The sequence below is a fragment of the Orbicella franksi genome, chromosome 13, assembly GCF_964199315.1.
Source record: "Orbicella franksi chromosome 13, jaOrbFran1.1, whole genome shotgun sequence".
NCBI classification, from domain to species: domain Eukaryota; kingdom Metazoa; phylum Cnidaria; class Anthozoa; order Scleractinia; family Merulinidae; genus Orbicella; species Orbicella franksi.
In genome coordinates, this window is record NC_138157.1 from 1,530,123 (window position 1) to 1,544,512 (window position 14,390).

Sequence of the window (14,390 nt, forward strand, 5' to 3'; positions counted from 1 at the left end):
CTATCGGTAGAAAGCAATTGCTTCTGTATAACACTACTGTACGTTTGAACGCACGCTCACGATTGCACAGAACGACAATAAATGTCGTCACAAACGGCATAAGACGTAGTCTGTATATTTCACTGTGTACTTCATCAACACCGGCTATGGAGGAATTAGAGCAAAAGAAGGGAAAAACGATCATGTCTAACTATGGGCTGAAAACATACACACCTGAACAAGCCAAGGAGCAATGGAGGGAGAGCATGAGGGTAGAGATTGCTTCTTCTCTTGCTCTACCAGAATGATTTCTTCCTTCTCGCAAACTACCGGCGTTTATTTTCTGAGATTGTGTTATTGTATTACTTATAACTATTTTTTATGAAATGACAAGCTGGGTTATTTTACGGAAAACTTTGTAAAAATATGCCCATGCAGACGCTAGTTATTGATAAACGCTGGTGGAGTTTCACGGTCTTCTCTTGGTTGTAATTTTGGAACACCAGACACTTATTTTTATACCCTTCACTTGACATTTATGTACTCTCTGACATTTTCATTTTGTTGCTGTCTTTTCATTCTAGAGAGAAATCCGTCTTCGAAATTCGCACTTAATTTCTTCGAGTTGCAGTGAGGCTCTTTCTAAAGCTTGGAAAACCAATTTTTCAAGGCATCTTTCTTCAGACGCTGTGTTAAACTACTTTAACTCTAACAAGCAGGTGACCTGAGAAATTAAGTTTAGAGTACAACTACATTCTTAACTTGCAATATCTTATCAGGATGGTTTGCTAGTAATAATTAAAAAGTAGGAAGAAATTTACCAAAAGTCGATCTTCTAATCTCCGGCTAAACCCGGGATGAAATCATTCTATTTTTTTTGCGGCGGGAAGAAAGCGTGAAATTACATTGAAGCCATCACTAGGTTTTCAGTGAAATAACTGTGGTTTGTTGCAGTTGGCTCTGGTAGTAGAAATTGCAGAAATTTAAGCATTAAGGAGAAGACCTTTACAGTCGAAGCAGAAACTATGCAGTAAGGTCATTTGCACTGCAGAGGGGTGAGAGGTGTGGCATATCCACGGAGAGTTGCTACTGAGTAGCCTGTGTACATCCCCAACTGGGGTTCTCGTCGGAAATTTTGAAAAGAACCGCTGAGAGAAACCTTATTTGTGGACGTGGATTGAAATTTTGTTTCACCCCTTAGAGGTACCAATTCGAAAAAAAAACACATTATCTCCTGACATATTTTTTTCGGCTCAGTACCCTAAAAGGTACCGCGACAGCTCCCGCCGTGGACTTTTTGAGGCTCAGCAGCCTAAGAGGCACCAAAAGCGCGTTTTAACCCGTAAAAGGTACGACGAACACCCCCGTCTTTTTTATATAGGGGTTCCCCCCCCCCCGGGGGTTGGACATCCGCCCACTCCTCTCAAAAACATTCGGGATAGGGCGGACGTGCACAGGCTACTAAGGATTTGCTGCCAGACACTCCTCTCAATATAATCCATAAGTCTGATTCTTTCACTTGGGCGTTTCATCAACTTGTATTTCTTTACAGCATGATAGGATATCAAATTACGACAGGACATTCCATGTAAAGACTGGTTATTGCAGTAAACTTCACAGGGACGACAGAGTGCATACTCGAGGACTTAATGTTCACGCTGAGGTTGGTGGAACAGTTGAACAAGGGAACGAAAAAGTGTCTAAGTGTTATTTTGTACATGAGTGTTTGTGGAAAAAAGCTAAGAAAGGAAAAGTACAAATTCTCAGTCCTCAATTCTGAATCGGGAACGGATGAATGACTGAGAAACGCAGAGAAAAAGAATGTAATAAGAGCTACTGCGATTATGGCTGTAGCAAGCTACTCGGTCTAATTCTTCAGAATCATTTTGGACTGTTCAGATTTGCGGCGGCATTTGATATATCTAAGACTGCATTTAAAAGAACTGTACTCAACCAAGTTCGTAATGGAGTTTAGGGTTCACTGTTGATGATTCTTTGCAGTGTTTTCAATTCACTCGTTTTCCCTTTCATCTAAAGCCCCGTCCACACGTATCCGTTTTCTTTCCGGATACGGCTTCCGTCCCCACGCATTCGACGAATTCGGCAGCGAATCAGGATATTTTTGTTGCGTGTGGACGGGGAAATTTTTGAATCCGGAATGAAAAAGTTGCGGATTCAAAAATATCCGGATACGTGTGGACGGGGCCTAACATTCAGGGAGTTTTAGCAAACCACGACGGCGACGGCAACGAGAGAGTCACCAAACAAAAACATTAATGAGCAGGACAATGGCTGTGCACGTGCGTTTTGAATCTTTGTACATTTCTTTGCCTTCCTCTGCAAAACAACGACGTGAAATGACAAAGTCGTACGTATTTTGGAGAACGTGTGCCCGAATGGCTAATTTTTCATGTCTTCCTTTGGAATTGAACGCTGTCAATACATATTTCACCAGAGCAGGTTTTTAGACCGATAGGCGTACTGAACAGATCTACATAGTTGCGACATTCGAAGGTAAAATGTAAATACTTTTTTGAAAAGGTGTCGTCCTTGGCGTCGCCGTCGTCATTGCTAGAACTCCCTAGATCAACTCTCGCCAGCACATTCATTCTGATCACAGATCGAATACGAGAGCCGGGTATTTAGGCTACACAGGGTCAAAATACACAATCATTATGGTTGGATTCAAGTTTAATATTGCATCATTTGCATGCCATTTTTTTTATTGTTACTTGACTACGATACCTTCAATAAACTACCAATCAAATTAAATTTCTTACCCTCGTGACTTGGCTGGGACGTGCGGTGCGACACCTACCATGAACTGCCAATCAAACCAGATTTCTTACGCACGTGACTTGGCTCGAACTTTTTTTACAATAGCCCTTTTCACGGTTACCTTTGCTCATTTGCATTACAATAAAATCTAGCATGTATGTCGGAGGCAATTTCGGGCTATTTTGTAGTTTTAGCCCGAAATTGCCTCGCATCCACGTTGGATTACATTGTAATACAAATGAGAAAAATTAACCGTGAAAAGGGCTATTGATCTAGAAATACATTTTGAAAGATTCTCAAGGGCCGGTCATGCGCAGATGATCATCTACACCTGGATTTACTTTACTTTAATTAGATTTTCAAATTAATTTCAGCAAATCAATCAAAATTCGAAGGTAAAATATGTCACTTGTGCTAAGTGCGATAAAACATGATGTTATGCATGCTGAGTACCAGTGGTTTTGAGAATTTACTCCTGACTGATTGGTTATAGAGCGGTTTTCATTTGACGGTCGAAAAGAATTTGGTTTTGCATCAACTACGCTACAGCAACGCTACACGATTGGCTGAAAAAACTCCCGCCGTTTTTTCATCCAATCAGAAGTAAAACTAAAACTAATCGTAACTCGCTCGGTCACGTTTTCCCGCGCTTTTCCATCAGCTACATGTAATAACTTGGAGTTTTGATTGGCTCACTGTATTGTCTATATCCTTTGTGATTGGCCAGAGTGATTACTTTGGTTTTGGTATCATGACACACAATTGAAATCCGCCCTAACAGGTAGTATGTTTAGTGTAACCTTTGAGAAAATCATTTGACTTCTTAATGATAATCAAACAATTAATTAATACAGTCAGGAGCCATAATCGGGGACGTCCCCGATTATGGCTCCTGATACAGTGAAACCTGTGTTAAGTGGACCCCATATTAAGCGGACACCCTCTATTAATCGGACAGCAGTGCAAGTCCTTTTTTTCTTTTCCCACATTTACTGTAAAAAATACCTGTATTCAACGCCCCTCTATTAAGCGAACGCGGACACCTTAAACTTGACTTTTATGGTCATTTCTATTGTCAGAAACCTGTATCAAACGGAAACTGCAAAAAGAATGTATGATTTTTCTGTCCACGTTTTAGTAGATCGATCATTTAAGTTTGCCAACAAACTGAGCTGTCACAGAAATGCAATATTTTTTTATTCGGTTTTGTTTTTACAGAACTTTTGTTCTTGTTTGATTTTGTAAACCTTCACATGATTCGATCAATGTAGATACTGTTACTGTATACTTAAATCGCTTTACCTCAAATACTTGTCATTGTTTATAGAAATACGGTATTTCAGAGTTCTCGACCGTTCACGAGAATGCTATTTGACTCTTTCAAGGTCTTTTAATACTGAATAATATTAATATGACCCTTTTAAGACGAATTCCCAGGGAACCTGTTTTCAACGGACACCCTGTATTAAGCGGACACTTGCGCGGGTCCCGAGGGTGTTCGCCTAAAACAGGTTTGACTGTATTGTCTGGTTTATAACATAGTCTCATGCTAGCTCCTCACAATGCTTCCAGTGCTCGCGAACGCTCGGAAGGGTCTTGAAACTATAGTTATCGGCTAAATCTTTTTAATTATCTCTCCACACAGGAACAAACAAAGGCAGTGCCAGTTCTAAGCTCATCTCTGTATGGCCATCGACCTCCTTTAGAGTCTCCTTCTCGGCGCCACGTCCGTGTAGCGACAGTAAAGCGAGATTTCTACCGTCACAGTGGAACTAACATACCTCTGTTTTAGAGCATTGATTTCTATCGACAAGAACGTACATTAAAATTGCTTTCGGAAAAATCTCATTGAGCTTCTTGTATTTCGACAGTTAGATTAAGAAAACCCCTCTCTTACTTCAATAAGTTTTTTCCCTCCAAAGCGTTATGGACATTATCGGTCCTATCTGAAAGGAGGGGCTACTTGAATGTTCTACATTGTTTGCAACACGCACACAACATTATGCGGCTCAGGTCATGTGGGGTAAAAAGCTTTGATAACTGACGATTTAAGGCCAAGGGGGTACTTGTTACTATATTATGAGAAGAAAAGAACAACATTTTCGGAAAACATTGCAAGGCAACTGGTGATTTTTATTTTTCTTACCGCCGGCATATTTTCCCTTACCACACCCCGGAAAAATATTGAGCCTCGAGACAGGCTAGTGTATTAGTAGCATTTCTTGTTTCGAAGGATAGTTTAGTCCATCGATGTTCTGCGTCGATTTCAAGTCGAATGGATTTGTTAACCCTAAAGTAGAAAGTAGAGCTTAACTGGTCATTAACAGGTTGTGAAGGACGACGGAAGAATAACAAACAACACCAAAGCGGGTTTGATATATTTAATCGCCTCTTTATTTGAGGACTCGTACTTTCAATATGAACCAATAGTTTTTACCCGATAACAAGTCCTTCTTATCTCAGTACATCGTGCAAGCTCAATATGTTGAGTTCTTTTAATTGAAGAGCTGAGCTATTAATCTCCATCATTGTCAACATGCCATTCTTAAATTGTGTTGAAGCACACTGCATTGATGAAGTTCAAGGACGACTGAACGGAAAACAGGAAACTGAAAAGTAGCTCTTGTTTGCAACGCACAATATTACTAGGCAACAGCGCTCTACAGTGTAACATCGAATGTTTAAACACTTGAGTTTTGATCGGTTGCATAACAACCGTGTTAAAGTCGTTACTTCTGCTCATCAAAACTTCTTTAAAGTTAGCTGGATTGCAGAGGGCTTTGTGAGTACACAAAATAAAGTTCTGAAGGCGACCGTACGTGAGTGACAGCTATTACGATAATGAAAACAAACTCTTAATAAACTTTTTTTAAGGTTTCGGATGTTGCAAGTGAACCTTTGAACTGATTTATTTTAAGACAGACGATGTGATTTGGCGTAGTATACGGATTCCCTAAACATTTCTTACAACACTGAAGGGGAGACAGTGATCATGTATTTTCGTTTTTGGACGAAACCTTTTTTATAAGAGCGTTAAGGCCGGATTAATACGTATTATAACTCAAATTTAGAGAAAATACTAAGAGTACCTATCCCTCCTCCCCTCAAGCTGAGAGTCAAAAGGAAGTTTATTTTAACCAGTTTTGGAAAGTACAGATACAGTGGGGAGTCTGGTAAAATGTAAAACTTGCCAGTCTAAAAGTTCACCCGTGGTATGGACTTATTTGAACATAGCAAAAAGCTTATTTTTATTGCATGATTTAAAAGTGTATTAAGCTGGGATAGACATATGAAACATGGTAAAAACTCATGCAATTGATTTTACGCATGGTATGGGCGGCCTGGCATCAGTTGAAAAGCTTACAAACTAAAGCAAAAGAAAAGTTGCTTTTTAAAGTGCAAGGAAACCGTGTCATGATCGGGATCTTAAAAAAGGAAGGACTCTTCGATGTAAAGAAGGATGTGACAAGCAGAAGCAACATTTAGCACTCAAGTATTACCAAAAATATCAACACTTTAGAGGAGTGTTCGGATCGGGAAAGATGTTGCCATGGAGCTTTCTGATTCACGAGGCGCACCTATTTTTCTCTAAAGCCGATTTCGTTTATCAAACCCAATGTCTTCCACATATCCGTGATAGCGCTCTTTTTTCACAAACGACAGGGAAAGAGGGGATCTTGTTGGCGATTTTGCGTCATTCTCGTGACCATGGCCTGCTCCGTTTGGTCAGTACCAAGAACGCAGGCTTTACCAAAGTCCGATTTGAGAGTCCTGAATTAAGTGGACTCAGTTCAGAGGCTTCCGGTCGTTTTCGCTCAAAGCTGCTTGTTTAACAATGTAAAATAAGCGCATGCTCAAAAAATCGGACTTGGTCAGGGCCTGTGTTCCTTGGTGCTGACCAGAAAAGAAAAGCGAGCTTTGTGGATGGAATTGGATGTGGTTTCTACAGCCATTTGCGCCTGCGCCTGCGAACTCAGTTGTGAGATCAAAGAATTTGTTTGCCGCAAAATCAAGCTCAGTTTACTTTATTGGACGTCCGGGCGAAATTAAAACGTCTATCTACCGTACTAATGGGCACTATATTAAGTGTTAGTTGTCAATTGTTTGGTTAAAAAAGAAACTTGACATTAGTGACTTATCTCATCTCAAAAACGATGTCTTTCTTTCCTGTTCAAAGACTTTCAAAAAACCAAAAAATTCTGATCATACCAGAGAAAAGATGTCAGTCACAGAGATCACAGAACCAAGCTCCCTTATTCTTTCAGTTATATTTTGTACAGTGTTTCCGTAATAAGCGTTTCGTGTTTTACAAGAAAGTCAATAACACTTGATTAAACGAAACTCCGCCTTCGGCATCGCCATATTTGAAAAAACAATATCAGTCCATTAAAAAAGCATTTTATTTCCGGTACTGAAAACTTGAGGAAACGCAAATGAGAGAAAACAATTGCTTAAAGTGTAACATGATTAAAACTGAACACATCTTGTTCAATTTTAAGTGCTGGTTTGGTAATTAAGTTTATTTTCTCGAAATACACCGCCGAGTCTTTTCTACTCTCTTCAGACTGTTCAGTATTGAGTATTGGTCGCATTGATTGTCACGCAACGACCTGACTCGGTCCACAACTGTTCATTGAGACAAACAAAGATAGAATGAGTGTTGTATGACGACCAAAAGAGATTACCTAGAATAAAATTAAAACATGGTTGTGAAGAAAAGCTTCGTAACGTTTCCGCCTATATTACGGGCGATAAATTCACTGGCACTGCCATTTGTTTATATTTGCTTGTTTGTTGTATCTGGGGACTATTTTTAGTGTGTTGTTAAAATATCCAACGTCCCAAATCAGGCTCGCCACTTACACAATAAACACGACAATCAATATTAAAAACACTGCAACAAAAACATTTGATTTTTCCCATGCCATTTTTAGAAGCTAGCGGAAAAGCTTGTGGCAAAATAGGACGATTAGTGAAGCAGCCACAAACATTGGAATTAAGGCAAATGTCAACTTTCTGTACTTGATTTGGTTGGATTTGCGGTCAAGATCACGGACATTTGAATATAATTTCACCGTGCCCTGTGAATGAGTTTGTTTGAGAAGCCATATTAAGCAGTCCAGACTATAAGAATGTCATATCACGATATTAAACACCGTGAATTCCTTGAAGAAAAATTTTCACGGCCAAGCTTTGTGTTTCCAATCTCTCATTTTTCAGTTTTTGCAAACGCATTATCTAGTTTACATACTCACACGGAAACTGCCCTCGTCATTCAAAGCTGATTGTTATAAAAAAAATCGTGATTGGAACGCCCTCCCATGCCGGCCAGGAGGCTTACAGGAACTATAATCCATAAAATCCGTTCCGCCGGATCCGGTTGTAAGATGCGATGGAACTCCTGACCCCGCCCCAACACGTACACGAACCTTTAGCTTCGTGGAACACATAAAGTTACAGTGTTGGAAACAAAGGCGAATTCAGGATGATAGCTCTATTTCAGAGTTATATGTAGTTGTGTACCTTTGAATGTTTGTCTGTCTATATTTTTGTCGTTAAATTAAATGGACTAAAAAGCGCTTTCTTATCTAAAAAGCCTAGGCCATGACACGCACTTCACCTTTATATAACACAGAATGGGAATTTGGGAGAATTCCAGCGAAATTTAGAAAAACACTGAAGCCGCAGCTGGCGAGCGTTGTCTAAAATCCTGAAGTGTTTGGGCAAATTCAATTCTCCGACGGTTTAATGACAGTATGATACAGTAGCTTACAACGATTAAGGCTTCTTTAAATGCTTTGTGATACAAATTAAACATGCGCGAAACAATAAAACGCACATTTGTTTGTTTTAAACTCTTGTAAAACATAGCTTTTTGGTCAATCAAAATTCAAGTACAATACAAACTATGTCATAAAAAAATAATCGTATTTTTTTCTTACTAATTAGCACGGGAAGTGTAGTTTGACCGAGGAGAAGGCAAACATTGGAGCACTTATAGAAACACGCTAGAGCCTGCAGGCCTTAACGAATGCGATGAAATGTAATTTTATTAGCTTCTATCCTTATCCGTATTATCAGCTTGTAATATTAGTCGATTCTCAAGTTATCCTGTTAGTAGCTCTGACACATCACGTAACATTTCGTGTAATTTCATAGTATAAATACCATGTAAACTCGCGGTTTCCTTCAGTAAATTAGCCAGCCGTAATGTTGCGATGCAGTTACGCCCTTCTTACGCGTTGTTTGACCAGTCCTTGTGTTAATTGTACTACTGCAATGTAGAGAGTTTGATCGTACAGTTATTGTAGCGGCTTCAAAACCTTTGGGAGTTGTATTACAACACAGCTAACGAAACCGCGCGATCAATACGTACGCATGCCCCATAACCCCGGTGGGGGACTCCCGTGGGTCGGGGATGCCCGTTGTCCTACACGGATTTTGGTCCCACTTAAGGTGTGCAGGAAGAAACGCCACAATTTTTGTCTGTCAAGGCATCTTTTGGAGTTACATTCGAATAAGTAACAAGAAAAAGGCTATTTGTTTAATTGAAAGCGGTATCTTTTAGGGGTCAAGTAAAACTCAAACCACGCCCAGAATGGGAGTCCCCCCAGGAATCATAAAACGCTCATAGCGCGAGCAGAGCAAACTTCGCTTCCTTATTTCCATTGGCAATGATATAGAATGATTGACTCACGCTTCTAGCACTGCATCATCGAGTTATGATATTCTCGCAAAGTTTGGAGAGCTCAACAAGCTAAAATTGCTCTCGGCTGCGTCCCCTCACGCTTCTTTCGTGCTCTCCAAACTTCTCGCGTTTATCATAACTTGATTATGCATGCTAACTTAGCATGAATCAATAGTTAATTTTATCACATATTTGCATAAACAATTTTATCAACACTTTCAAAGACTGTTACGATCACGCAAAAGGTGTATATGCGCGGCCTATTCCTAGGTTATTAACAAGCAAAATTTTACCTTATCATTCTATGTACATTATCAGAAGCGCAAATATTTAACCAGTTTTTCAAGGTGAAACGTTCTAATTTTGTATCTCTGAATTTCACAAAACCAATATATGTTTGCTATTTTTAATTTCCAGATATGATAACAATTTAAAGGCGATATTTTGATAGTGTAATGATACTTTGTATACATTAACGGTTACCATAAACATCCGTATGGCAACCGCATATCGAAAACAGAGATGTTTTTTATTCATCTTAGGTTGTTTTTAAGTCTTCTACAATCTTATTCTATGTGATTTTCGTTTAAGCAAACAGATTATGGAGTGATAATGAGACAATTCAGAGACGGAATTAAGGGGGAGCGCCATAGACACAAATATGAGTCATACCCAGGTTTTCTTTACAAGGCGTCTTTGATTTTTAATGCACGTCACCTTGACTCTTTATTCAGATACTGTTATAAGAAATCATATTTTTTCATCACTGTTGGAGTTTCAAGGTTAAAACCTCTCCGTCAATAACAAGACTTATTTTTAAAATATCTGCTGGTTGAATGGAGCAGGGCGCTACCACTTGCAAATAAGGGACTGTTGTGAGCCAGACTGAGCCAGTAGTAGACTGAATTTAAACAGTATCGACCAAAGGGTGTACCATACCAACCAGACCCTGTGCTTGATATTAACACACATAATATTGCAAACGTCAAGATATACAGTTGCCAATCTAAAGCAACGGATATTTTCGACTAACTAATGCAAAGGATATTTTCGAAAACCCGAACTCTAGCGGCACGCTGTACACAGGCACCAAGGTTCTACGTACAATCTTTTTAAAATAAGAATATTGGTTTTCCTGCCAAGGCTGAATATTTCAATTTTTCTGCCAATTTTAGGCTGAAAATATTCTTGTAAATATTCTTAGATTAGTTAAACGAATATGAACTATGCTGACACAACGTCACATTATGTCTTATCAAGACTTGACGTTGAAGTAATTTTGGAGTCAGACTGCAGGCAATAAAGGCTTATATGACACATAAAGTGTTATTTTAGCAGCGAACATACGCCTAGCTAGTGCTGAATTTGCTGTTATTAGCCTAGTTTTGCCGTTTAGAGAAGGGAAGAGTATTTTTACGGTTTAATTAAAAACATATAATTGTATTGCGTTTACAAATTTTCAACACACAAAATTATATTCTATTCAAAATCTCAGCCTTGGACGTAGTCTTAAAATATTTTTAAAATTTCGCATACTTCAGCTTCGATATTCTTATAAAATATATTCCTATGATGGAAAAAGACTGTATTAACCTGTGTCCTCGGAATACAATATCTAAATAATGTTGCCTTTATTTCTGATATAGTAACTGAAATTCTGATGTTTTCATGCTTCGACCGCATACATAGAAAGACAGCCCGGTTTGCAGGCGCCAATAAATTAATTTATTTCATTTTATGAACATTAATGATAACCTGATTACAATTCGTGTTCGACACTATCGATGAAAGATCAAGTTTCCTTATCACGGATGAAATAACTGTCTTCAGAGTAATCAATTTAGCGAGTCACAAAGTACGGATGAAACCATTAATGAATTAACCCCCAAGGGTGCTGAAAGGAAGAAACAATTTCTTGTTTTTCCCCTGTCTAAATTTCTCCGTGCACGTTTTCTTGCCGCAGGTGGGAAATTTCTTCACGGGTAAGGAATTTCTTAACTAGTGGTTTTCTTTTCAGTGGGCCCACCCTGAATGCACACTAGTCCGGTCACTTGGCAACGAGCCGAAGTTCTTCAAAACATTTTAAGACACAAGTGTTTAGATTTATATGCTCACGGGAAACACTGACAAACAGTAATATTAACAATGTGACCGCAGTTGATGTTATTACAAAAAAGTAGCGTTAGAAATTCCTCTCACCCCTTACTGGTGTGATTTTTTATCTTGTAACTTCAATTAGCACCCTCTGCCCTAAACGGAACAGCCAAAACCACGTGGCCACGTCAAAAGTCACGCTTAAACTTGCGTGTACGCGCGTGATAGATGACACTGATATAGCACGCCTGGTAATGAATGCTTAATTAATTAAGCCGTAACCGAATATGTGAAAACAATCGCTGCCTTCTAAACATGCTAATAAGTGATAATGCATAATGAGGTTAAAGATCCAATTTTTGAGCATCGATGGCTAGTCCCGGGTGGCTAGTCGTCTGGAACAACATTCCTTGTTTAACACACAATATAAAAAGATTAAGTGGCGACAGCAGTGCGGACACTGGAGCTGTAGAGGTGATGTCTTCGCAATCACCGCACCTGAGCCGAGCACAGAAGCGCTTTCTGAAAAAGATCGCAAGCTTCTTTTACGTAACAGTCACAGTTGTCATCGTCACTGTATTTCTTCGAGACTGGTCTCAGGTCTGGACGATTGATTCTTCTCCTCGCACGAGACAATTACGATCGGTGAAGATCTACACAGAACTTAAATTGATCACAAGACAACCAGGGGAAGAGAAAGAGGTCGCACGTACGAAAACAACAGAAACGCCGGTAAGCATAACAGCCGATCATTCATTCTCTATCAGTACTGTCGATGCACCAGCAACCGGGGATGAATTACTTGCAGAACACAAGACTACTCTAACAACTAAGGCGACCTGTAATCAACATTATTTTCTCCTCATTCTCGTGTCCTCTGCTCCGGCTTATTTCGAAAGAAGGCGAGCAATCCGTCAAACATGGGCTGCTGACAGCGTCATCAAATCACGCTGGAAGACTGTTTTCCTTCTCGGCCAATCCCGAGACAAAAATAATTCGGAGCTGCTTTTGCGCGAGGAGGCGTTTTACGGGGACATGATTCGAGCTGATTATTATGAACACTACTGGAACCAAACTCTTAAGATTGAGATGGGTTTCGAGTGGGCAGCCAGATACTGTAGTTTTACATTTCTGCTCAAAGCGGACGACGACGTTTTTATCAACCCGCCGGCTGTCATCGCTGTCCTGAACAGGACCACTACACCCAAACAGAAACTTTACATGGGATACGTGTACAGAAATCCTGTGGTTCAAAGAAAGGGAAAATGGTTATTGCGCCAAGAGGAATACAATGGGACGCATTATCCCGACTTTTGCGCGGGTCCAGGATATATTCTATCCCTAGATGTCGTACATTCATTTGTTAGCATTTTTGGCAGCATACCGAAGTTTAAGTTCGACGATGTTTATGTTGGAATGCTCGCCGCAAAAATCGGCCTTCACGCCATTCATGACAGAGGCTTCCAAACGCCGCCATACTTATCCACCACATGTGTTTTGTATGACAACACTTTAGTAAGGCACGGAGCTGTAGGCCAATGCCTACTTGACCTTTTCAGAAAGGCGATGCCGTCTTTTAGCTAGCATACGCGTAATATAATTCATTAGATAATCTAAAATGAGGCCGGCGAACTAAAACGAAAATATCCTCAGTTGCGATCGACCATTTGGAAGATGCCTGATTATCGCAAGTTGCTAGATTCCGTCAATTGGGTATATGCGAGCTAAGGAAGATATACAGAGCCAGTATCTAGGAATGGAATGAATGTTATCAATCAATCTCAGCGTATTTTTTGCCGGTATTTACTCACGCGGACCGGTGATCACACGAAGGCCTGCCGTTATCCGAGTGCTAGCTTGATTACCGGTAGGCAGTGGGCTCCACAAACAATTACTCGACCTTCACTGTGAAAACTATTACGTTAACTAGCTTCTAAACTGATGAGGATAGAAAAGCCTCTAAAACAGTTCCACATGTGAGATCGTGCTCGATCAATTCCGATAAAACGAGCATAGAAGGAGCTATCGATCGTTATGGGCGAGAAAACTGACAGTTCAGTAACTGCAGCTTGGGGAATTTATCGGTTCCTGGTCGGTTTCGTAAGGTATGTTCGTTGTTTCGTGCTTTCATGGATGGAGGAACCTTCGCACGGCATGCAACAGAACAGAACAGATAAGAAATGAGGTGTCAATAGACCCGTCGTGACATAAGAGCTTTATTTGATCTTATTTCCCGGTTACTCTCATTAATAATCAGCAAAGTATATTCCGTGTAATGATCCCCCACCCCCGGCCCGTAATACCACCCGTATAAAATTATTGCGTTTTTTTTGCAGATTACTCAGTATGTGCACACACACTAAATAATAGAAAGACTAGCATCTCTTGTACCTTTGAACAGTGACCTTTGGAAATTTACGTGTTTTGTTGATAAGTAGAAATCCTTTAATCTCTCCGGCACGATTCAGGAGGATTGTGTTTCCTCCTCTGTCTGAGATCGAGAGAAGATATTCCAAAGTAGACCTTGTACCAAAGAAATATGATAACTATCTAATATTGTGATATTTAGGTTGCCTATTCCGTCAATAAAAACAAATTTATGAAAACCCCTTGTTTTGAAAAGTGGAAATCACGCGATTAAACGATTAAAGACCACAATTGCGATAGTGAGAATCTATGACAGCAAGTCTTATTATTTTGAGAGATAAACAGGACCACGACCCAGAATCCTGAACAGAGGTGAATAGCGCCCCGCGGAATACTTGAGATGTTTATCATAATAAGGCAGTAACAAAGATCGTAAAGTAAATATCGAGACACTGGGGGTTGAAAAGACGGTCCGGGGGCTAAA

At 39.8% G+C, this 14,390-nt stretch overlaps 2 protein-coding genes across 2 annotated transcripts; both read left to right on the top strand.

The window, feature by feature from the left end:
* Nucleotides 1-10: 10 nt before the first annotated feature.
* LOC145464780 (cilia- and flagella-associated protein 90-like) lies at nucleotides 11-4,652 on the top strand. The gene is made up of 4 exons (XM_081448571.1): nucleotides 11-251; nucleotides 564-698; nucleotides 1,532-1,642; nucleotides 4,403-4,652. Exons 1-4 carry the CDS (start codon nucleotides 147-149, stop codon nucleotides 4,547-4,549), a joined length of 498 nt encoding a protein of 165 aa, XP_081304697.1. The 5' UTR covers nucleotides 11-146; the 3' UTR covers nucleotides 4,550-4,652.
* A 7,190-nt stretch (nucleotides 4,653-11,842) lies between these two features.
* Nucleotides 11,843-14,109, top strand: LOC145465684 (beta-1,3-galactosyltransferase 5-like). Its single transcript, XM_081449453.1, has one exon. The coding sequence runs from the start codon at nucleotides 11,909-11,911 to the stop codon at nucleotides 13,121-13,123; it is 1,215 nt and encodes a 404-aa protein (XP_081305579.1). The 5' UTR covers nucleotides 11,843-11,908; the 3' UTR covers nucleotides 13,124-14,109.
* Nucleotides 14,110-14,390: the final 281 nt, after the last annotated feature.